General features: G+C 44.7%; 1 protein-coding gene across 3 annotated transcripts in view; it reads left to right on the forward strand.

The window, feature by feature from the left end:
* ACYP2 (acylphosphatase 2) overlaps positions 1 to 19,363 on the forward strand; it is a 75,090-nt gene extending 55,727 nt beyond the window's left edge. The window contains exons 4-5 of one of the 3 annotated variants that reach the window (XM_081001232.1): positions 13,843 to 14,090; positions 18,002 to 19,363. In XM_081001232.1, the coding sequence (XP_080857358.1) occupies positions 13,843 to 14,090; positions 18,002 to 18,015 (262 nt within the window). In that variant the 3' untranslated portion in view covers positions 18,016 to 19,363. The remainder of the gene's footprint in view (positions 1 to 13,842; positions 14,091 to 18,001) is intronic. The other 2 variants (XR_013984809.1, XM_081001233.1) reach the window with 2 other exon arrangements.
* The last annotated feature ends 6,414 nt before the right edge of the window (positions 19,364 to 25,777 follow it).

A 25,777-nucleotide genomic window follows, 5' to 3' on the forward strand; every position in this document is an offset into this window, starting at 1 on the left:
TAAATATTAACATTGATTCCCCCCTGCTTAAAGATGTCAGCTTTGCCATCCCAGCTAAGTCCAATAATTTTAACATCCATTCCTCCATGGTAGATAATGATGAATCTTTGGAAATTGTTTATTGACCTGTGACCAACGTTTTTGCTGATGTTATTATTGCAATATTGTGCTTCATGTTGAATATCGCCTTGTTATATTTCCCATGGAAGCGCCAATAATATTTAAATAAAGAACACAAAGAATCAGGGACAGCCAATCGTTCCACGTACTTGGACAATCTCTCCCTTCCTCCTTCCTCTTTGATCTGCACCTCCTTCCTCCTCCGCCTTTTGATCTGATATTCCAAAGTCTGCCCTCCTCCTTGAAGTATAATAACACTCTTCCATCTATGGTACTCACATTCATGCTTTTTTAAAAAAACATTTTCACCAATTAATTTTTATTACTTCTCCAAATTTTTAACGGATTAACAACAAATTGCCGTAATTCAAATTTAACACAAATTTAAAAATTGACTTTCCACCCCCACTTCAAGCTGCTTCTTTCCCCTCCCTCCTTTGCTGCTCACAATAAAATGTTTTATACGATTCATACTGTGATCAAACAGCTTCTTAGAACAACTGGGTGGACCCGGTGTTAATCTTTTATCGCTGAGGCAGCTATCGAGGCAGTTCGTATGTTTCTCGTCTTTGTATCTCCTGCGGCTAAATGTAGGAGCCAGCTGAACAGAAAGTCGTTGCATTTGAAGTGATCTGGAAGTTTGGCTCAAGGCAGGAATAGGCAAAACTGCAGCCATCCAGATGTTGTTGGACTCCTCTGCCCACGCCAGCATCCGGGATGATGTCAGGTCAGGGATGATGGGAGTTGGAGTCCGGCAACATCTGCCAGCCACTTGGTCCTCGTGTCTAATATGTGATGACTCATTCCCATATGCAGGGGTGTCCAGGAGGGCCAGATTTGATGAAGTGAAGGGCCATGAGGGCCGACCAAAGTTGTTAACCTATCCTAAAGGATTTTACTCCAGGAAATATACTGCCACAGGGGCCAGATTAAATCGACTGTCGGGCCGGATTAGGCCCCCGAAATGGACTTTGGACATGCCCGTCATATGGAGTACATTACTTGATGCTTCTGTCATCAAGTGACAACCAGCTGTGCCATTTGGACTGGTGTTATGCTCTATTTGCATGTCAAGGCCCCAAGCCCCTGCTATTTGATGAATAATAAAACACACGGACACCAGTATTTTGGGTTAATGGGATAATTAAGGCCACAACGTTATTGGTAACAGAATGTGAGTGGTGTTGGCTTAGGCACTGGAATTGAACCGACTATATCTGACTCCTGCCCACCATGCAAGTACCGTATTTTTTGCTCTATAAGACTCACTTTTTCCCTCCTAAAAAGTAAAGGGAAATGTGTGTGCGTCTTATGGAGCAAATGCAGGCTGCTCAGCTCTCCCAGAAGCCAGAACAGCAAGAGGGATTGCTGCTTTCACTGCGTAGTGGACCGGCCCCCTGCTGAAAAAGTTTGCTGACCCCTAGGATATAGGCTATCCTATACCCACTTACATGTCATTACGCCACATTGAAATCAATGGAATTTTACAACTATGTTAATCAGATATTATTTATCAGATCAAATAAGGTACTCCAGATATCACTGGCCCTACTTTGTTCTAAACCAAAGACAGGAGACCAGATGGTTGCTGGAATACAGCTTCCATTAACCCCGCCCACTGACTGGGGTTGATGAAAGCTGGAGTCCCAACATTTTCAGGACTGGGTTTCCCATCCCTGATTCAGAATAAGCTTTAGCTATGGTAAACCCCAGGCCAATGGAAGTTTTGTGGGAAATAATAATTGGCCAAGAACTCAAACAAGGGATAATGAATCAGATTCGTTAGTGGCCTTGTTCTTTGTGAGCATTAATGCGCAATTAATCAATATTCCGCTTCCACTCATGCTAGTTGCAATGCTTGGGGGCTGGTTTTTTGTTTGTCTGTTTTGATATAATCGTATACAATTAATGAAGCGCTTTTTTTCTCCAAGTGAAATCTGAATTTAATTGTAAGGCTTTATTGGGAACGATACATGAAGTATTCATTAATTCAAAGAGTCTCTTTTCATTTACATGTGCGGGGATCCTGATTTTTCTTTCTAGGCATTGCTAAAATAATATTTGCTACAGACTGTAAAATGCTACATATTTCTATAGGGAACTGGCTCTCCCTTAGGGCGACATTCCTGCAAAGCACATAATTTATGCTGAAAACTGTGGTAGGATTTGGCAGCTTACAGCTGTAGGCAGGATGGCAGCCTAGGTCTTTAACAAATGCTGTTTGATGTCTTTCATTTAAATGGTAAATCACACAGTGCGGCATTCAGTTTAAGCTTTTACAAAGGAGCGTGGGATGCAGAACGGATCATAATACGTGTGAAATATTCCCCCCTTTCTGCCTTAAATTGTTTTGTAATTCTGGATCGTGAGCATGTTGACCTTCAGGAAAATGCACACTTTGCTGAATGCACAGAAAAGCTGTCTACCGTATTTTTCGCTCTATAGGATGCACTTTTTCGCCTCCAAAAATTAAGGGGAAATGTGTGTGCGTCCTATAGAGCGAATGCAGGCTGCGCGGCTAAGCCCAAAGCCAGAACAGTTCTAGCTTTGGGTTAGCTGTGCAAAGCCTCCGCAGGGCAGCGGGGTGCCTTCATCCCGCTGCCCTGCAGAGGCTTCACGGGCTGCCCCAGAAGCCAGCTTGGGGATGGCTGTGCAAAGCCTCTGCAGGGCAGCGGGGTGCCTTTACCCCGCTGCTCTGCGGAGGCTTCAAAGGCTGCGCTCCGGGGGCTTCAGGCAGCTATCCACAAGCCTTTGGAGCGCAGCAGGAGTTCCCGCTGCGCTCTGAAGGCTTGCGGATAGCTGCCTGAAGCCTGGAGTGTGAGAGGGATTGGTGCACACCGACCCCTCTTGCTCTCCAGGCTTTGCTTCGCTGGAGAGGCGTTGCACAGTTTTCCTTCCCTGCGTAGCGCTCCTTCAGCGAAGCGGGAGGAGAAATGGAAGGGGCTCCGTTTCTCCTACCGCTTCGCTGAAAGGGCGCTGAGCAGAGAGGGGGAGAATTATTTCCCCCTGTTCTCCCCCTCCTATGGTCCAGTGCGTCCTATAGAGCGAAAAATACGGTATGTGCTGCAGCTGAGTTGCAGAACACATGACTTGCATGCAAATGGTGGCAGGATCAGTTCCTGGTACCTCTGTGTAGAACTGAGAAAGACTCTGCTCTACAACCTTGAGACAGCCAGTGTAGATCAGAGGTGGCTAACCTGTGATGCTCCAGAGCTTGCTAGACCACTTAGGAGGCTGCCTTGTACCAAGTTAGTCCATGGGTCCATCTACTTCAGTGTTGTCTACACTAGCTGGCAGCAGCTCTCTGGGGTTTCAGGCGGCGACTCTTTCCCAGCCCTTCCTGGAGAGGCCAAAGGGATTGAACCTGGGACCTTCTGCATGCAATCAGATGCTCGGCCACTAACCTGCGGACCATCCCTGTACACCATAGCTGTCAACTTACAGATTTGAAAATAAGGGACCAGCAGCCTTGAAAATAAGGGATCAGCAGCCAAATTAAGGGATTTCCTTTTCCTACACCATGTGCCCCCGCTCCAGACAGACCTTTTCCCCAGCAAGGGTGAGTGGGCCGTCGATGACGTATCCGTCCAATTCCGAGCACAGGTATGTTCAGCTTCTGAGCCCCTCCGAGCCAAAGGCAGTAAGCCCAGCCAGGAGCCAAACAAAGCTTCAAGTGGTGGTTCCCACAGCGCAGCAACCCGGCAAAGGGGATGCAGCAAGGAAAACCACCGTCACCTCTCCGCTGGGAAGCGCTGAGCAAAGGCGAGTCCCCAGGCAACACGGCCGATTTGATCGGCACAAGGCATGCAAGCTCCACCCTCCAGTCGTTCTTAGACTCCTTATTGGGTGAGCAACGCAGCCAAGCAACACAGTTGGAGCCTCCCTCCTCCCTGGCTGGCAGGGAGGGAAGGAGAGAGAGGAGCTGCTTCCTTTGAAACCCGGGAAATTTATGGGATATCATCAATCCGGGACAGCAGCGGGACACGGCACTGGGATAAGGGAGTTTCCCGCCAAATAAGGGACGGTTGACAGCTATGCTGTACACTACAAATCCCATCATCCCTGTCTACTGATCAGGCTAGCTGGGGGGCTGTTGGGAGTTGGAATCCAACAGCATTTGGAGGACCACAGATGAACCACCTCAGCTGCAGACAATACTGAGCTAGAGAAATATGTGGTCTGATTCAATGCAAGGCAGCTGCCCAGATGTCAGAGACCAGGCTGAGGAGTACTGTTCTGATGAGGAATGGTGGGAACCTCACCCTTGCTCTGCTCCTGACCAGGATCCTGAAGCTGCCCAGTATAGATGAGTTGAGCAGTATAGATTTGGAACAGCGGTTTGCAGAGGGGCATAGTTCTGAAGACAAAACTTGGGACGAACTGGGGGTGGGGGAATGAACAGCAAAGTGAAGAAGAACTGGAAGGGAGAGAGCTAACAGACACTCTCTCTTGCTGGAAAGTGTCCAGCCTATCAGTCCGAGGTCACGGAGAGCAGATTAGGTGGCTAGCACGGTGATTGCCAGATCAGGTTGCAAGGCACGGAAGTGACTAGGGGGGAAGTGGGTGGAAACCTTAATTGGGGACACCATCATTCCGAGAGTGGCTGCTTTGTTCTTTTGCTGTGATAACTAAAGACTCTTTAAACGGTAAGCGACTCTTTTCGCTTTGTCCTGCTTATCTATGGCCAAAGGGGGGGGGGGAGGAAGCCGAGTCCCCGAAGGCTGACACTTGTTGTTGTTGTTTAGTCGTTTAGTCGTGTCCGACTCTTTGTGACCCCATGGACCAGAGCACGCCAGGCACTTCTGTCTTCCACTACCTCCCACAGTTTGGTCAAACTCATGCTGGTAGCTTCGAGAACACTGTCCAACCATCTCGTCCTCTATCGTCCCCTTCTCCTTGTGCCCTCCATCTTTCCCAACATCAGGGAGGCTTCTGGAGCCAAAGTACTGGAGCCTCAGCTTCAGGATCTGTCCTTCCAGTGAGCACTCAGGGCTGATTTCCTTCAGAATGGATAGGTTTGATCTTCTTGCAGTCCATGGGACTCGCGAGTCTCCTCCAGCACCATAATTCAAAAGCATCCATTCTTCAGCGATCATCCAGCCTGACACTATATGAAACAAATTGAAACTGAGCAAGGTTTCTACTGGGCATGTGCGTGCTAGAGGCCAGCATTACAATTACAGTGGTACCTCGGGTTACATATGCTTCAGGTTTCATATGCTTCAGGTTACAGACGCTTCAGGTTACAGACACTTCAGGTTACAGACTCCGCTAACCCAGAAATAGTACCTCGGGTTAAGAACTTTGCTTCAGGATGAGAACAGAAATTGCGTGGTGGTGGCACGGCAGCAGCAGGAGGCCCAATTAGCTAAAGTGGCGCTTCAGGTTAAGAACAGTTTCAGGTTAAGAACGGACCTCCGGAACGAATTAAGTACGTAACCAGATGTACCACTGTATATTTATAAATAAATAAATAAAGACATTCTTATTTAACCTTGCCTTTTATCTATTAGGAAAATGCCCGCCTTCATTCCCAGTACATTTCCGAGCTCAATTCAAAGTGTTGGTGCTGACCTTTAAAGCCCTAAACAGCCTCGGCCCGGTATACCTGAAGGAGCATCTCCACCCTGATCGTTCTCCCCAGGCACTGAGGTCCTCTTCCAATGGTCTTCTGGTGGTTCCCTCACTGCGAGATGTGAGGTTACAGGGAACCAGGCAGATAGACTTCTCGGTGGTGGCGCCCGCCCTGTGGACATCCCATCAGATGTCAAAGGAATAAACAACTATCTGGCATTTAGAAGACATCTGAAGGTAGCCCTGTTTAGGGAAGTTTTTAATGACTGATGTTTTAATATATATTTAATCTTTTGTTAAAGGGGAAACACAGCCAGATGGGCGGGGTATAAATAATAAATTATTATTATTTCATTGATTTAAGTTTCTGTCCCGCCCCTTCCTCCGGGAATCACTGGGCGGTTTACAATCGCTGTTGTTCAAACTGTTGGAAGGTTGCAGTGCCTGCTATGGCAATGTAAAAACTCAGCCATATTCTGGGATGTGATAGATAGATAGATAGATAGATAGATAGACAGACACAATTGTGCATTTGAGTTACTGCATGTCAGGGATTCTAAAATCCCTGCTTCTCTCAACTATGTGAAGTTAGGCATGAGCGGGGAAACCTTTTTTTGTCGTTTCTACTGCTAAACAGTTGGGAGTAAAAAGAAGAAACAAACAAATTATTGCCCATTCCTACAAATCATCCAGAGATGTACCAGTAGACCCCTCGCTGCATTCTGCCTACCTCCACTCTAGAGAGATGTCACGCATTCCCTGTGATCTTATGTGATTAATAGCCTCGTAAGCTTTGCCCAGCACTGTGTCCTGGGTTTCCTCAATCCTTTAGAAAGAGGAGGCATGGAAAACTTAACACCAGCCTCCCCATTTTTGCCAAACGGGTGAATTTGGTTTCCATGGCAGCAGAGACAGGCAGATTTTGACTTTAAGGGCATTGACAGATGAAAGCATTCCGCTTCAGCAGACAAGGCTCCCCAAGTCTTGAGAGCGACACATTCAATTCCTTTCAGTCCTGTCACGGCTAAAATGGCCACTGTTTCTTTAATGTGAATAAAGCTGGGTCAGCATGACTCAGCGGCTTGCAGCAAGTTGTATATATAAGTGAGAAATGTTAGTTTGTTGCCGAGGCTGAGGCTGGTGTTTGGGTTGGTTGGTGCTGGTGTGTATAGTTATTCAGTCGTGTTTTGCACAAAGACTTTTAAGAATAAAACTCTGCAAGGATATTCTCGTGGACTCTTTTTGTGCCGACAAGGAGACTGAGGAGACAAAGGGAGGTCAGAACCCTTTCCTTCTTTTTTGCTTTTTACAAACACTGACAGGTTATGGGCCCAGTGTTTCTGAGCATGTGCAGAGTGCAGAACGACTGACAGCATCTCAGCAGGGAGCTGGTGAGTCCTGGTGGTGTATGGAGCCAGTGGCTGTGCGCTGGAGCAGTTGGTGGCAAGCTGTAACTGTCTGCAGTGACGCTGGAGCGGCGAGGATCTGAGGATCAAGAAGGCACTCAGCGTCGGCTACTGGAACAGTTTGAACTGCTGGAGGACCACAGTAGGCGACTCACAGAGTGGCTACACCAGTTGCAGAGCCAGGCGGGACCTGAGGGTCAACAGAGGCAGCTGCTAGAAGCCGGTGAGTGCCATCCAGGACCATCCAGTGGGACTCTAAAGAGAGAGTCAGGAGAGGTTGCTGGAGGCCCTACAGAAGGGGCTCAGCAAGCACCAGCAGAGATGGCAGATTTCCAGTCTTCCCAAGTTGTAAATATTGGGGGAGGCATCCCTTTTGAACTTCTCTCAGAGAGCAACTGGCTGAGTTGGTCAATTAAAATGCAGCAGTTGTTAAGGAGAGATGGACTATGGGACTGTGTTGAAACTGAGGTTTTGAGGACTGAGAAAAAACGGCTAGATGAAAGGGCTCGTGCCCAAATTATGCTGTGTTTGAGCAACTCTCGGTTATTGCATGTAGCAAATGCCAGCACAGCGTTAGAGTGCTGGAATTTATTAAGGGCAATGCATGTCAGAGAAACTGCTGGAATTATAATTTCTCTGACCAGAAGGCTGTTCAGGACTGTTATGAAGGAAGGTGAGAGTTTGGCAACTCATCTTCAAACGCTGAAATCTCTGTTTCTTCAACTACAGCAGAGAGGTAAGCGTTATGATGAGACTGACCAAACCTACATTATCCTTTCAAGTTTGCCTGAAAGCTGGTTGCCCGTGATTAACAGCATGGAGAGTATGCGTCCCCGAGATCTGACCCTAGAGTATGTGGTTGGAAGATTGACCGAAGAAGCAGAAAGAAGGTCAGATAGACAGGCTGAACTCCAAGAGCGGAGGAGTTACAGCCGAGAGGGCCAGCAGCAGAATCTGCCAATGGAGCAATGCCAAGGTTTGGACCTGGCCATGGCAGTGAGGAGATGCTATAGATGCAACCAACCCGGGCATCTCCAACGTCAATGCAGGGCAAGACTTCCAGGAGACGACGTGGAGCAGAGACAGCAATCGACGCAGAAACGTAAGCAGAAGGGGTTCTCTTCAGAGAAGAAGAACACGCGTTCTGCTCAGTTTGTGTCTGCATTTTCTCGAGAGGAGAGGAAGATACCTCGAGGAACATGGTTGCTAGACTCTGGGAGCAGCAGGATTATCTGCAACCGTCAGGAGGACTTTAAGACCCTGGGGAAGCCAGCTGATGGAAAAGACTCAATCTATCTTGCTGATGGTCGTAGAAGCAAGATTGATGGCCAGGGAACATGTTTCCTGCAGTGCTTGAACACTACTCTACCAGAGACTGTTTGTCAGCAGTTTGGACTATTGTTTACTGTCTGTAAGCTGTTTGATTAATGCAGGGTATAGTGTTAAGTTCACGCAGGATGGCTGTCTGATAAAGAATGGAACTCAGGTATGTGGCCATGCAAAGTTGGAAAATGGGTTATATGTAATGCAGGACAAGCCTGTTAAAGCAGCCCAGGTGGTTCAGGATAATTTGCCAGTTCATAAGGGGTGTGTACATGAGCTGCACAGAAAACTGGGTCACACCAATTTCCGTGTGCTTTCAGAGATGCAAAAGGTGTGCAAGAACCTAAAAGTAAATAGCTGTAACTGTTTCCTAGATTGCAATGTATGTAAAATGGCCAAATCTAAGAGGAAGCCTGTGGCTTCTAAAAGTGACAGAGTATCTAAAGAGGTTTTAGAACTTGTCCATTGTGATGTGATAGGCCCTTTCCCACAGAAGACTGAAGGGGGAGCCAGATATGCTTTTCTGGTAATTGATGATAAATCACGTTTTAGTTGGTTGTTTTTGTTAAAGCAGAAATCTGAGTGTTTCCCCACATTCAGAGAATGGGTTGCCCAAGCTAAAAAGCTCTTCGCTCACCCTGTTGTGCAGTTGCAAACAGATAGGGGCGGAGAATTTCTGAACAAACAATTTGGGGCATGGTTGCGATGTAAGGGGATCACTCATCGCTTGGCTAACCCTTATAGCCCTGCTGAAAATGGTCTGTGTGAAAGATGTGGGGCTGTAATACAGTCAGTAAAGGACTGCCTGCTAGTGGATGCAGGATTGGGTCACAACCATAGGCTGTGGGGTGAGGCTTTTCTGACAGCGAACTTTTTGATTAATAGAACCTGGTCTAGCTCTATAAAAGATATTCCATATCGTGTGTTGTTTGGGAAAGAACCAGAGTGGACAATGCTCCATAACTGGGGTGCTTGGGCACATGTAAATATCCCCAAAGCTCAGCGCCAGAAAGGGGGCGCTAGAGCGCAGAAACTGGTTTGTGGGATATCAGTCCTATGGCAAAGGGTGGCGTTTCAATTTACGCCTAGGACGCGTGGTTCTGTCACGAAGTGCAGACTTTGCTGACCAGGACAGATGGACTGCGATCCATGCCAACCCAGATTGCCTACTGCCCCTGCAAGTAAGAGAAGAGGCTTCTTCTCAGCCATTGGCAACACAGGAGCAGGATGAGGAGGAGGCACAGATTTCCCCAAAAGATGTGGCAATAGGTAATACTTCTTCTTTAGAGGAAGAGGAAGAAGAGCCAGAGATAAGGGGGGAAGAAGAAGTAGTTGTGCCTAGACGCTCCCAGCGTTCAAACATGGGTCTACCTCCTCAGCGTTTGACCCTAGGAGGAGTGAGAGTATGCAATGTGAGTTGTGTGGAACCACAAAGTTATAATGAAGTCTTAGACTTACCCCCTGGGGAACGTGCTTTGTGGGAACAAGCTATGAAAGAAGAAATGGACTCTTTTAAACGTAACAAAGTGTTTGAGGTTATAATGCCGCCACCTGGTGGCAGAGTGGTGTCATGCAAGTGGGTTTACAAAAGGAAAACCCTTGTATCTGGGGAACCACGTTTTCGAGCCAGATTAGTAGCCAGAGGGTTCACTCAGATTAAAGGGGAGAGTTATGATGAAGTGTTTTCTCCCACTGTAAAGAGTGAAACTTTTCGTTTAATGCTTTCCATTGCTGCTGTAAGACAACTAGCAGTGCACCATTTTGATGTTGATGCTGCATATCTGCATGCAAATTTAGACCATGAAGTGTTAATGAGACAACCCCCTGGGTTTGAAGAGGAGAATGGTGCAGTCTGGCGTTTGAAAAAGGCTGTTTACCGTCTCAAACAAAGTGGAAGGTGTTGGAACCAGTGTTTAAATGAAGCCCTTGTAAAACTTGGTTTTAAAAGGAGTGTGGCTGATCCATGCCTGTACACCAAGGGGGCAGGCAACAAATATCTAATGCTCTTAGTCTTTGTTGATGATTTGCTTGTGGCAGGGAGTTCCACAGATGAGATCCAGAAGCTCACAAGTCAACTGGAAAAGAGGTTTAAGCTTAAAGCCTTAGGGCCTGTAAGCAATTACTTGGGAGTAGAAGTAAGGCAGGAAGCAGATGGAAGCTTCCTATTGAGCCAGAAAGAGAAAATTCTTCATTTGATAGAGCAGTTTGGCATGGAAAACTGCAAGCCAGTTCAGACTCCCATGACACCAGATTTCCCAAAGACAGTGTGTGATGATGAATTTGATCAGCCTGAGTTGTATCACTCAAAAATAGGATCACTGTTGTATTTAAGCCAGTGGTCAAGGCCAGACATTGCATGTGCTACAAATGTTCTGAGTCAACGTGTATCTAAACCCAGTACTGCCGATTGGTGTGCTTTGAAAAGGCTTATCAGATATCTAAAGGGGACATTAAATGTATGTTTGAAGATATCTAGTACACAAGATGAAAAACTAGAAGTGTTTGTTGATGAGGGCTGGGGAAGCTGTGTAGCTACCAGAAAATCTACAAGTGGAATGGTTATGATGTTTGCCAATTCCATAATTGGATGGAGGTCAAAGAAACAAGGATTTGTTGCGACCTCATCCTGTGAGGCAGAATATGGGAGCCTGTCGCTAGCATGCAATGAAATCATGTGGTTTATACAGATACTAAAAGATCTAGATTGTAAAGTAGATTTGCCTATCCAAGTGTATGAAGATAGCCAATCGTGCATTGCATTAGCCGGCTCGGAAATAATGAAATCTGCATCAAAACACATTGCTATCCGTCATGCAAATGTGAGAGATTGTGTACAGAATGGGGTGATCAAACTGGAGTATTGTCAGTCACAAGATAATATTGCTGATTTGTTTACCAAGCCTTTGCCAGCAACATGCCATAATGAATTGATGACAAAACTGGGTTTATGTATATAGTGTATGTATGTATTGTTTCTGTTGGGGTTTTTCGCATTTAAGAAACAGAAGGGTGTCACGGCTAAAATGGCCGCTGTTTCTTTAATGTGAATAAAGCTGGGTCAGCATGACTCAGCGGCTTGCAGCAAGTTGTATATATAAGTGAGAAATGTTATTTTGTTGCTGAGGCTGAGGTTTGGGTTGGTTGGTTGGTGCTGGTGTGTACAGTGGTGCCCCACAAGACGAATGCCTCGCAAGACAGAAAACCCGCTAGACGAAAGGGTTTTCCGTTTTTGAGTTGCTTCGCAGGACGAATTTCCCTATGGGCTTGCTTCGCAAGACGAAAATGTCTTGCGAGTCTTGAGATTATTTTTCCGCTCCCCCCCCCTTTATCTAAGCCGCTAAGCCTTTAATAGCCTTTTAGCAGCTAATCCGCTAATAGCGCTAATCCGTTAAGCCGCTAATAGGGTTGCTTCGCAAGACGAGAAAACCGCTAGACGAAGACACTCGCGGAACGGATTAATTTCGTCTTGCGAGGCACCACTGTATAGTTATTCAGTCGTGTTTTGCACAAAGACTTTTAAGAATAAAACTCTGCAAGGATATTCTCGTGGACTGTTTTTGTGCCGACAAGGAGACTGAGGAGACAAAGGGAGGTCAGAACCCTTTCCTTCTTTTTTGCTTTTTACAAACACTGACAAGTCCATGGTTCTCGTGACATGAAGTGGATCACCCTTCGTGGTAATTTCTAGGGAAGACTTGAGCTCTTCCCCGGAAAGTTTTAGTCTGAATAGGGAGTGCTTAGTTATAACCACCTGGGAGTAATTTTGTGACACAGCCTATTGTCTTAAGTCAGGGACAGCCAACATGGTGCCCATGAGACACTGTTGGGCTCCAACTCCCATCAGTTGCAGCTAGCATGGGAACCTGTGTCTCTCGTGTTTGCAGGGTTAAGAACAAGACTGAAAACTGCCTAATAACATTTACCATGAATGTTCCATGCTGTGTGCTAATTACAGGTAGGTAGCCGTGTTGGTCTGCCGTAGTCGAAACAAAATTTAAAAAATCCTTCCAGTAGCACCTTAGAGACCAACTACGTTTGTTATTGGTATGAGCTTTTGTGTGCATGCACACTTCTACAGATACACGGAAACAGAAGTCACCAGACCCTTATATATAGTGAGAGGGTGGGGAGGGGTATTACTCAGAAGGGTGCTGGGAATGAGTGACTGGCTGATAGGTGTGGTAAACCTGTTGACGACTGTTAATGACTGCAACAGGTCTTACAGAAAAAAAGCAAGGGGTGAGATGGCTAAAAATAGCTTTATCATGTATAATGAGATAAGAATCCAATGTCTCTGTTTAGACCAGGTCTCTTCATGGTTTTAAGCAGGGGTCAGCAAACTTTTTCAGCAGGTGGCTGGACCACTGTCCCTCAGACCTTGTGGGGGGCCGAACTATATTTTGAAAAAAATAATAATAAACAAATTCCTATGCCCCACAAATAACACAGAGATGCATTCTAAATAAAAGGACACATTCTACGCATGTAAAAACACTCTGATTCCCAGACTGTCCGGGGGCCGGATTGAGAAGGTGATTGGACCGGATCCAGCCCCCGGGCCTTAGTTTGCCTACCCATGGTTTTAAGTTTGGTAATAAGATGCAATTAAGCAACTTCTCTTTCCAGTCTATTCCTGTGTGCGGAAAGTTTATTTGAACAATAGGTAGTTACTACGATCTGCTCAGACTCATGGTTCATGGTTTGTAATCAATCACTGACTTTGTCTGCATTGCCTTCGTATGCGGTGTGTTTGGGGGAATCAGAGCTCAGAAGTAAACCACCAATCCGCAGGACGGAAGATACTAATAATAGGGTTTCTCTGGAGTAAACAGGATGCAAATTTCTCACTTAGCCGGTGCTGAAAATCAGCGTAATGGAAGCAAAGAAGGAGAGAGCATTGATTTTTTGATGAAATATTGTGGTGCATATATACCCCAAAGGCTTTGCATTAAGACTAGGCAGAATCCTGACATTTCCTAACCTTTTGGTGCCCATTGTTGAATTTTAATAACATGCTTTTTAATTTTGTCCGCTTTCTGGTTGAGACTTAATGTGTTGACCCTGCCAGACCTTTCCGACTACAGTGATGATAATGTATTTGTGTGTGTTTATAAGCTATATCAGTGTCTGCAGAGAGGGCTTTATGAAATCCATAACAACCCACTATATAAAATACGCATTGATTGAGATCCAGCGCCATTAAAATCAGCAGGAATTTTGCCATGGACTTTAATAATGTTGCAGGCCAGCCCAGTCTCCAAGCAATGGGAGGTCCCAGGGGTTTCTGCCACACTTACTTGGGGTCCATGTTTTCTTTTGGAAATGAGGCACAGTGGAAATTGTGGCATCTTTCATGACATATGATTTATTTGCACATACCATATTTTCCATCTATTTTTGTTGTTGTTTAGTCGTTTAGTCGTGTCCAACTCTTCGTGACCCCATGGACCAGAGCACGCCAGGCACTCCTGTCTTCCACGGCCTCCTGCAGTTTGGTCAAACTCATGCTGGTAGCTTCGAGAACACTGTCCCACCATCTCGTCCTCTGTCGTCCCCTTCTCCTTGTGCCCTCCATCTTTCCCAACGTCAGGGTCTTTTCCAGGGAGTCTTCTCTTCTCATGAGGTGGCCAAAGTATTGGAGCCTCAGCTTCAGGATCTGTCCTTCCAGTGAGCACTCAGGGCTGATTTCCTTCAGAATGGAGAGGTTTGATCTTCTTGCCATCCATGGGACTCTCAAGAGTCTCCTCCAGCACCATAATTCAAAAGCATCCATTCTTCGGCAATCAGCCTTCTTTATAGTCCAGCTCTCACTTCCATACATCACTACTGGGAAAACATAGCTTTAACTATACAGACCTTTGTTGGCAAGGTGATGTAGACGCTGCTATATATAAGACTCCCCCCTATTTTGGGGGACTCAGTTCTAAGAAAATGAGAGGAGATGGCCCAAAGTTGTTGAGCCTTTCCCTCCATGCAGCTGCAGGCAGGATACACTCCCTAGATCGGTTCCCGGTTGGCCAGAGGGCACCTTCCCCCCTGCTGCTGCACACAGGAAACAATCCCGGGAGTGCTTCCCACGCACAGCGGCATCAGGGAAAGCTGCACGCCGGCAGCCAGTGCCCCCAGATCTCTCCCCATGTGCAGCAGCATCTCCTCCCCCATGCCACTACCCAGTTTTTTGACATTTTTGTGTCAAAAAACCTCGTCTAATACATGGGAAAATATGGAATATACAACCTGAGCTTACGACAAAGGGGTTCACAGCATAAACATTCCAAGAGGGCCTTGCTTCGTCCATAGGTACAGCCCTGAATCCAAATTGTCATCAGCCACTCTGCTCCGCCTGCTGCTTTGCGTCTTAGTCACAGAACTCTCTAACCTCTGATTTTATCTTCTAACTAACTCTGGGTTAAGAGAGGAGCCCTTCCCATTTGCCATCTGGCACAGAGCCCCCTCTCTTTGGCTTACCTTATGTCCTGTCATCTTCCTTTAGTTCCCCTAATGGCCCATCACCCCAGGCAATTTCCTGGGCACCGGAATCTTAACCTAGCTTAGTTATAGCTATAACATTCAAATGGAAGCATGGGAGAGGCTCTGGAGGGAAGATTTTAAATGTACGTCATGTTACGATCTAAAAGAAAACTGTATGAAAATGCTTTACAGGAGGTATTTGTTAAATTAGCCAAAATGTTTAGATCTAGGCCAAACACCTGTTGGAAATGCAGGGAGGCGGGAGGCACATTAATGCACATGTGGTGGAACTGTAAAAAGATCAGAGAGTTTTGGAAAATGATCTGTAATGAACTTAAGAAAATGTTTAAACACTTTCCCTAAAAAGCCCGAAGCCTTCCTGCTAGGAATTATGGGTAACGGAATCCCAAAGAAGTTCAGGAGAGTTTTCATGTACTCCACAGTAGCTGCCAGAATTCTAATTGCAAAAAGCTGGAAGGGGGAAGTTATCCCATCCAAATCAGACTGGCAAAATAAATTGAGAGAGTATGCTGAACTAGTGAGAATATCAGCAAGTTTACGAGACGTTACAGATGAAAAAATTATTAGAGAATGGGACATATATAGAGCTTACCTGAAAGAAAATTGCCAAAATATCAATCCGTTGGTAGGTCTTGATTGAGTTTCTGCGTGTAATAGGACAACTTTATAAATTTAAAGCAATCACATTAATGTAGAGAAGATAAAGTTAAGTGTGTAACTAAAGAATGTGGTTTGGGAACACAATGGGGAGATTGGAGGTCATGCCAGATTTAATCACAAATTGATGTACACAATAAGTAACAATTTCGAAATGAATGTTTGTTTATTTTTACGTTGTCTTTAACATCTATTGACTATTCACGTTATACAGTTTTAAAAACAATAAAGCAGTTTAAAAAACCAAAACAAAACCTAGCTTAATTAGCTGCTAACATTTGCTGATTCCAAGGGATTCAAAGTATCTAGCACACAGCTTGATGCACACAGGTCTGGCTTGAAACACATGGGTCTAGCACCCAGTTTTAACACGCCAAGCATTGATTAAATTCTAACACCTACTGGAGCCAGGAATTTACAGGAGTCTGGAACTCACAAATGCATAAGATGTGGACTGTCCCCCATTTTGAAACTGCTGTATTATGGAGTCGGTCAATTAGTCCATCAAGTCCAGTATCCTCTGCTCTTGATGGGCAGCAGCTGGTTCCTCCCACCATTCCTCTGTGTCCAATGACAAAGAAGGGGTTAAATGCCACAACCACATAAGATCAGGCCATTGAAATTACCTAACCTGGGGAGAAAACAGTAAAGACCTTATGAAGAGAGCACAGCAGAGGTTATATTTTCTGAGAATCCTCCGGAAAAATAATCTCTCAAAGGAGCTGTTGATGGCAGTTTACCATTGTACTGTGGAGAGTGTATTAACTTATGATCTGTGTGTGTGGTTTGGAAGCTGCACAGTCAGGGAAAAAACAGTGCTGTCCAGGGTTGTAAAGACTGCGGAGAAAATAATTGGGTGCACTCTTCCCACCTTGGATCAAATCTACGCTTCCAGGTGTCATAAGAAAGCTGCAGAGATAGCGCAGTATAGTGTGCACCCAGGAAATGATCTCTTTCAGCTTCTGCCTTCTGGAAGAAGGTACAGGGTTATAAAGACTAGGACTAGCTGCCTTAGAAACAGTTTCTAGCCAAATGCGATTTTGGTTTTAAACGCAGTGTAAGGTAGTCTTTGTGGGAGTATATTGTATTTAATTATGGGGTATCAGAGTTTTTGGGGGGTTAACCAGGCTGGGATAACAGGCTTGTTGGTTTTTGAATGTCTTATGTAGATTTTTTCAATTTCATTGTTCTGTATGGGACAATGACAATAAAGATGATCGTATCATATGCAAGGAAAAGAACCAGAACATCATGCATATAGAGAGCTCAGTTCTCCAAGCGCTGGTCCTCATGCAGACAAAACAGCAACATCCACACAGAAGAGGCACACTGGGGTAGAAGTACCACCCAAGGGGGGGGGGAATTCTGAAGGGACTGTGCCCCCCAAATGGCTCAGTGAAGACTGTTGAGGGAGGAGGGGAATGAAGTATTTATTTGTTCTATTTCACAGGATTTCTAAACTGTTTAGTTATTTTAAAAAATCTCTAAATGGTATGTAAAGCACAACATAAGAACAATAAAATAAAAACAGCTAAATCATGAAAGCCAGGAAAACAGTTTTACGGGTAGTATTATGATAGATGTAGGCAGGAATTTATTACTAATAGGATCTCGTTTATGGGTTGAGGAAAACCTGGGGGGGGGGGGATATGCGTCTTTTCAAGATTGCTGAAGAAGGAATGTTTCACAAAGAGGGGAGGGAAGGCCACAGGGCTGGTACAATGATGAAAAAATGCCAGGAGTAAAATTTCCCCAGATGACCCAAGTGATCTTTAGGGATGGGGAAGAAATTTGATTTGGTCGAAAGGAGAACCTGCTAAATTAACATGAAATAGCTTGCAGAAACGTGTATAATAGTCAAAAATTGCATAAAGATAAGTAAAAATACTATATGCACTAAAATAATGCAAATTTTAAAATGAGGATTCTTTTCTTTTTTAAAAAATCACAAATTGATGCAGAAATGTGGAGAACTGGATTTAAGAGTGGGATAAAGGGTGAGAAACTTGGAAAAACTGAAATGGGCAGTGAAATATACTCGGAGTCGAGTGTGAATTTCATGCTCTTTATTCAGCTCATACTAGCAATGAATGAAACTTCCCACAAAACATCTAGCTATATATACATTATTTGCACAATGGGCCTCGCGTGATTGGCTAATTCTGGGCTGCTCCTGTAGGTCAATCAGGCTGCAGATTCACTGGATTGGGTGGCTCCTGCGGACCAATCAGACTGCTGCATTCTGGATCCTATTATTCTAGGATTCAGCTCAGTACATAACAGGCAGATACTGATTTTACAGGTCTATACAGGGATAGGAGGTCTTTCGAACCGTTATAGGGAACCCGTGAAATACAGAAGCAGAGTGACTATTATCCAGGAAATCTTGCAGTGCTCTAACCGGTCTGCCCTTTACTTTCTCCTTGCAGGAAGGCCTGGCTGACCAACGTCGGAAGCCCAAGCTCACGCATCGACCGGACTAATTTTGCTAATGAGAAAGAGATCACTAAACTTGAGTTCACGGGCTTTAGCACAAGATACTAGCCAAACAGAATAACACCAAGCTTATTGTACTGCTTATAGTAATTAATCAATTGAAATTATTGTTGATGTTATCATTATATTATTTACTTAATTGAAACACTATAATAATATTAATTATAATATTGATTGATTATTATTATATTGTTAGGTTTCTGCTTTTGCATGATAATGTTTCATGCTTCTCTGAAGTGCACAATCCCACTTTTTGGAACCTTCCTGAATGTTAGCAATTCTCCTGTTTGCATTCAGTAGGAACTGCTGTGCGCTGTAATTTTAGAGAGACATTTTTTTGAAAAATGACGTCTTTACAACCACTGGCTCCCCCAAGCTGAAGCTGCCCCTACAGATTTCAAAAAGGCAAATAGGAGCCTCTCTCGAGGCAAGTTCTTAGCAAGCCCAACTAAGAGTGTGATTGCATTTAACAGTGGCTGTTTCCTCCTTCTAAAGAACAGCTGGGTTGGGTTGGGAAATGAAGTTCTGAGGCTAATAGCAGTTTGGGGGATGTGATTTTCGCTGGCAATACGGCAATGCGAGAAGGGTTGACACACCAGGCTCCCAATTCTGATCACGCCACCACCCATGGCTGCTATTGGAAGAAAACATGGCACATTAATGCATTTAACATCTCATCCAGACTGACCCACAGCCCAACTCATAACAAAGCATTAAGCACACTGGTTCCAATAGGATAACTGCATCAGATTGTGCCCTTGGCAGTTATTGCTGTGTTTATTTACAGAACAACCCTACCCATCTTTACTTGGAAGTAAGTACCACTGCATCCAGTGCGGCTTACTCCCGGGTAAGTGCTGAGTTCTTCCCTATAGGGTTCCTCAGCTGTATCTGGTTGGCTTCACATCACAGAAACTACAACGCCTTCTCTGTCTCTCTCTCCCTCTCTGGCCTATCTTTCAATATGTTTACCTTGCATTCTGATCCAAGTGACTTAGACAATGTTAAAACAATATGAAAACTACCCAATGCCCTTAGTTCTCTTGTTTGAATGACTACTCCTTTGCAGCAGTAGCTGCAGGCCGTTTAGCAACAAGAACACAGTTCTTTCTAGGAAGGAAAGTGGCAATAGCCAATCAGAACTGCAAACTGCAAAACATGCTTTGCTCTTCTTCGCGAACCTTCATAGCTTGAATCCAGGGTTCATCCATCTATAACAGGAAAAACCCAAAACTGTTCACAATTGCCTGATGGAAATGTGGAAAATGAATTAAATAAAAAGAAAATAAAAAATGTGTTTCAGTCTTATCTCTGTTTTAAAGGTAAAGGGACCCCTGACTGTTAAGTCCAGTTGTGAACGACTCTGGGATTGCGGCGCTCATCTCGCTTTATTGGCCGAGGGAGCCGGCGTTTGTCTGCAGACAGCTTCCGGGTCATGTGGCCAGCATGACTAAGCCGCTTCTGGCGAACCAGAGCAGCGCACGAAAATGCTGTTTACCTTCCCGCCAGAGTGGTACCTATTTATCTACTTGCACTTTGACGTGCTTTCGAACTGCTAGGTTGGCAGGAGCTCACCCCGTTGCAGGGATTCGAACCGTGACCTTCTGGTTGGCAAGCCCTAGAATCTGTGGTTTAGACCTCATGCAAATTCCTTACTAACCCTAGCAATGTGCTGAACATGCCATGTGAAAATTATGAACAGCAATTTTGATGGTTGTTTTGCACTTGTATCAATAAGCACTCATGAAAACATGAAGGAGATTTTGATGCACCATAGTCAAACTGGTGTGACTGGAAGATGCTGCTCATTGAGATCTCCACTGTCCTTTGTGACACTGGCATGTAGCAAGAATGCAAGGACACTGGCTCTTGGGTCTCCTCCAGATGACCCGTTTATGGAGAATTTGTTCTTATTTGCCTGCGCAAAACTACCAGGGAGGTTAGACTCCTTCCAGTCTTTATGGAACATTCAGGGTGGTTCTATGATAATGAACATTTGCCCTGCATTCATCTTTCTTTGCTTGCAGGGTCTTCATACATCTTTTCTCTAATCATCCACTCTTTCTGTACTTTTCTGATGCATTCCCCAACTGCAAAATGTCCCTTTCTTTTTTAAAGTGGATTTGTTGGGTTAGGTTGGTAGAACTATTTCATCCATTTTAATTGCACAAACTTAAAGTTCCAGGACGTGCTTGAATTCTTCCTACAAAACAGCAGCAGTCCGGAGGCATCTTCTCATGTAGAACCAAAGGAGTCATTCTCCAGCACTGTTTTACTGATGTCATTCGTAAAGCATGAATTCAATTTTTTAAAAATAACTAAGAAATGGTCTGCCGTGGCGGAACAGCCTGTGTGTGGAGAGCACTGTTCCTTCTGACTATTGGATTTATTTTCATTGGGTCTTTTCTCCATGCCTAGCCCTGTGGATTTCCTTCAAGTTCTTGCCTGGGTTGCTAATAAGTTGTTATCGTTCCAGATACACACAGCTTTTGTGATCACCCACAAGCATCCTTTGTTGAGTTCCTAGAGGGTGACCCTTGTTAAAGCGAAATGCAAAATGGCAAAGATCAAGTGTAGGTCTTGTTCAATAGCCGGAATATCCTTCGGCTGGAGACTGTGATCCAGAGCCAAAACGATGGTGATGTTGAGTTACAGGGCACACACACACACACACACACACACACACGGCTCAACGTATTATTTCCACAATTCATTATCACTGTGTTGTGGTGTAAGGCACGGGGTGGGCAGACTATAGGCATCGTGGATCTACTTTGTTTTTTTACTAGAACCTCAAGACCTACCTACCAGGTGCAGAAGACATACAGTGGAAGAATGTGGTGCCTCTGACCACATCGTGAGCCGAGGAATTTGTTTTCAGTACTAGAACTGAAGCCAGTTCTGTTCCACAAAAAGGCTACTCCTGCTTAGCTTGCTTCATGTCCTCAGTCTAATTTAGGTGGGGAAAGTAGATTGGTTGTTGCTATTGTTAAACAACTGGGAGTTACAAGCTGCAAATTTACTACAAGGTCCACTGCAAATCACCCAGAGATCTAGAGATCTACTAGTACAGTGGTACCTCGGGTTACAGATGCTTCAGGTTACGTGATTTCGGGTTGTGCACTGTCTTCTTATGAGATACCGGAACGGGTTACTTCCAGGTTTTGGCGCTCACGCATGCGCAAAAGCGCTAAATCGTGCTTTGCGCATGTGCAGAAGCGCCGAATCGCAACCTGCGCATGCGCAGACGTGACACTGCAGGTTGTGAACATGCCTCCCGCACAGATCACGTTCGCAACCCGAGGTTCCACTCTATATCCTGATATCATAGAATTGGAGAGTTGGAAGATACCGTGAAGGCCATCTAGTCCAACCCCCTGCAATGCAGGAATCTTTCACCCAACATGGGGCTCAAACCCACAACCCTGAGATGAAGAGTTTCATGCTGTACCATCTGAGCTACCCCACCTTCCCCATTCCTGCTGTGTGGGATAAAAAGATGAAGGACCTGTCTAAACTGAGTTCTACAGGAGTCTCTTAGGCATGAAGGCCGAACAGCTAATATACATGTGTTGAGTAAGCTCTTCCATGGATCTCTCTTTTTTGCTACCATTGGTAGTACTCAAAGCCCTTCTCATCCCTGTGCAAAGATTCCAGTGCACATACAAGCAGAATAATCAGATTGTCTACCAAATGCTCAGGAAGGGCTGGGAAATACAGCCAGATGATCAGCAGAGGACTGCAAGCATTAGATGTGTCGAAGCATGGGATCAAGGAATTGAGTAAGCAAGAGTAGAGGAAATGAGCACATCAGCCACCAGGGGAGAGTAATATAAGGGCAGGCACTGAGAGAGATGGAATTGGAGGGTTATATCCTGGCTTTGGATGAAGAGATACATGAAATATGTGGGTGCTCTGCATCCAGCAGTCCAAGGCATGAGGCTCTTTTCTCTAACCTGTTGCCCTCCAGAAGTTGTTGGACCACAAGTTGTTGTTCCCTGACCATAGGCCATGCTAGCCGGGGCTGATGGGACTGAAGTCCAACAAACAGGAAGATATATAAATTGAAATCCAACCTCTGTGTGGTGGAGAGATAGGAACAACAATACATATGTGGTGGAGGTGTGAGGAAATTAAGAAATTTTGGATAGTAGTACACGAAGAACTAAAGAAGATGTTGAAAATATCAATAACAAAGAAACAAGAGACATATCACCTTGGATTGATAGATGATGAGATACCATGGGGGGGAAAGAACTTTCCTATATGCAAGTACAGTTGCTAGAATAGTGATTTCTGCTAGGTGGAAGTCACAAACTATATCCACAAAAGAGGAATGGATTTGTAAACTAAATGAATATTTAATTTTGGCAAAAGTGAACTGCTATAATAAGAAATCAGTTGAATCAAAAATTTAAAAAGGAGTGGAAATGTTTTGATGAAGATATGGCAAAATATTGCTCAAAAAAAGATATGCTAATATGCCTCGATTAAAATGTGAAGTACTGGTTGGAAGAAAAATTAGTAAGGAAAGATAATAAGAATATATGGATGATTTGAGAAGACTGTAGAATGCAAGGATTATTGTAAATTGTATAATGTGGAGGAAATCGAGTGGGGGCAGAGGGAAGTGGGAAGAGGGAGAAAAGAATAATATGATGGATTGAGAACATATAAATGTAAATGTATGGGGGGATGGGGAGGAAATGGTGTTGGCTTCGGTACATTTGTATTGTAATGTAATATATGAAAACCAATAAATAAAGAAAAAAGAAAGAAAAAAAGAAAAAAGGAAGATACCAGGCTGGCGAGGAGTAGAAAATGGCACCAGGAAAGGAAACACAAATTTCATTCGTTCATTCATTCATTTATATACTGCCCTTTGTCAAAAGATTCCAGGGCAATGAACCACATTGAAAAACATGACAGAATGATAAAAACATAATAAAAATATAGTAAAAAGCATACTGACACACAGCCTAATCATAAAATAATAATCCTCATGACAGTCCTCCTCCCCACACTTTTACAGGTCATAGATTATTTGATAGACATAGGCCTGGGTAAAAAGGAATGTTTTCACCTGGCACCTGACGACATGTAGTGATGGCGCCAAGCGAGCCTCTCTGGGGAGAGTATTCCACAATCGGGGAGCCACCACAGAAAAGGCCTGTTTTTGTGTTGCCACTCTTTGGACTTCTCTGGTGGGGGAGACAGACATAGAAAAGAACCTCAAACGAAAAGCGCAGGGTCTGGGACTGTTTGTATGAGGAGAGGCTTAAAGCCTTAAAGCCTCCTAGAATAGGAATGGAGACCCAGTGACTTTGCAAATGTGATTGGATTCCAGTTCCCATCAGCCCCAGTCAGCATGACCAGGAGTGAGGGGTGTGGGAGCTGTAGTCCTGTAACACCTGGAGGACCACCGACTGCCCACCACTCTGCCGTAGAAGACCATAGCTATCAACGTTTCCCTTTTTTTAAGGGGAAAGACTCCATCAGGCAAGGTGTCCTTCCACCTCCCTTGCCCCACCCTCTGGCCCTAGGAGTCCTCATAAGGGAGCTGTTCCTGGAGGAAGAACTGTGAAGGGAGAGACTCCATCAGGCAAGGCCTCCTTCCACCTTCCTTGCTCTACCCTCTGCTTCTCAATGTGTATTGTATTGTTTTATGTACTGTGGCTTGCCGTTGTTTTATTGATTATAGTTTAGATATTATTGGAACTGTTGAGTGGATTTCTGTTTAACTTTTATATGTTATTATTATTTTATACTATTCTAATTGATTGTTGAATGTTACTATTTTGATATAGGCTGCCTATTTTAAAGTTATGTTTTATTATCATCACATTTTTGTATTGCATTAGATTGTTATAAGATGTACATGTTTTGTTTCTTCAGCTTGTAAACCGACTTGAGTATTGTAAGATAGAAAGGCGGTATACAGATTAAAAATGATGAATGGTGATGATGATTCCAAATAGGATTCCTCGCAAGAAAAGGGAAAAGTTGACAGCTATGGTAGAAGAAGAGTTTGGATTTGATATCCCGCTTTATCACTACCCAAAGGAGTCTCAAAACGGCTAACAATCTCCTTTCCCTTCCTCCCCCACAACAAACACACTGTGAGGTGAGTGAGGCCGAGAGACTTCAGAGAAGTGTGACTGGCCCAAGGTCACCCAGCAGCTGCAAGTGGAGGAGCGGAGACGCGAACCCGGTTCACCAGATTATGAGACTACCACTCTTAACCACTACACCACACTGGCTCTCAGAAGACAGCTGCGTGCCAGAACATTAGCCCACATAATCAAGCTTGGGGCCTTTGGTCAAGGAGAAGACTCTCACCAAGTCCTCTGTCCAACCTGTTTGGGCCTCTGACATTCCGACAGTATTTGATGCGCCGCAAAGCGACGAGGACGTTTTTGCAGCCACGTCCCCCCACGACGGGGATCTGCTGCTGTACTTTCCCTTACGTGACACCAATCTGTCGCCTCTCATTTCCCTGAAGTCCCCCGGAGCCTTTCCCGGCGCTCCTTTTATTCTTAGAAATCTGTGTGCATGTTTGCTCGCAGAATCCTCTTACTCTGAGAGAGAAAGAGAGAGAGAAAGAACGGGATTAGTCCGGAGAGCTTTACTGATTAATAACATGGGGCTGCCATCTCCTCCCGACTACAAAGTGTCCACTGTCAAAAAAAAACTAACAAAACAAAAAGAGGACAGGGATTTAAGCAACGTTTGTGTGTGCTAATTTGTAGATACGGATGCACATTTAGAAATAATTACCATAATTAAACAGAGATACGCTGCGGCAGCAGAGAAAACTGCGCTCAGGTGATCTGAGTCCCTTCTCTGTCTGCTGTTGATGGGCAACTTCAGGGCTCCTCCTCTCCCATCTTATTGTTCATCATCGTTAAACCAGATTTGCACCAGATAAAGGACTGTCCTCTGACAAAATAAAAAAAAAATCCTTCCAGTAGCACCTTTAAGACCAACTAAGTTAGTTCTTGGTATGAGCTTTCGTGTGCAAGCACACTTCTTCAGATACACTGAAACAGAAGTTGCCAGATCCTTCTATATAGTGAGAAGGTGGGGAGGGGTATTACTCAGAAGGGTGGTGGGAATGGGAGATTGGCAGATAGCTGGGATGAGCCTGCTGACGACTCTTAACGACTGTAATGGGTCTTACAGGAAAAGGCAAGGGGTGAGAAGGTGAGAAATGGCTTAGTCATGTATAATGGGATATCCCATTATACTGCCAATCTCCCATTCCCACCACCCTTCTGAGTAATACCCCTCCCCACCTTCTCACTATATAGAAGGATCTGGCAACTTCTGTTTCAGTGTATCTGAAGAAGTGTGCTTGCACACGAAAGCTCATACCAAGAACTAACTTAGTTGGTCTTAAAGGTGCTACTGGAAGGATTTTTTTTTTATTTTGACTATGGCAGACCAACACGGCTACCTATCTGTAACTGTCCTCTGACAGTCTTTCAAATAGATTCACTAGACCACCAGGCTCCTTTGCATTGCCACAAAGGGACATCAAGAAAGAGGGGAAGGTTGAGTTGCGGAGCCGGTGGCCCTCCAAATCTTGCAGGACAATTCCCAGAGTTCCTAGGGAATTCCCAGAATTCCCTGGGAAGAGGGATTCTCTTAATCCAGCCTGAACTTTGGCTCTGTGAGCGGAATAGCACCATTAACAAACTATACCTCCC

The sequence above is a fragment of the Podarcis pityusensis genome (genome assembly GCF_964106645.2).
Source record: "Podarcis pityusensis genome assembly, chromosome: 3".
Lineage (NCBI taxonomy): Eukaryota > Metazoa > Chordata > Lepidosauria > Squamata > Lacertidae > Podarcis > Podarcis pityusensis.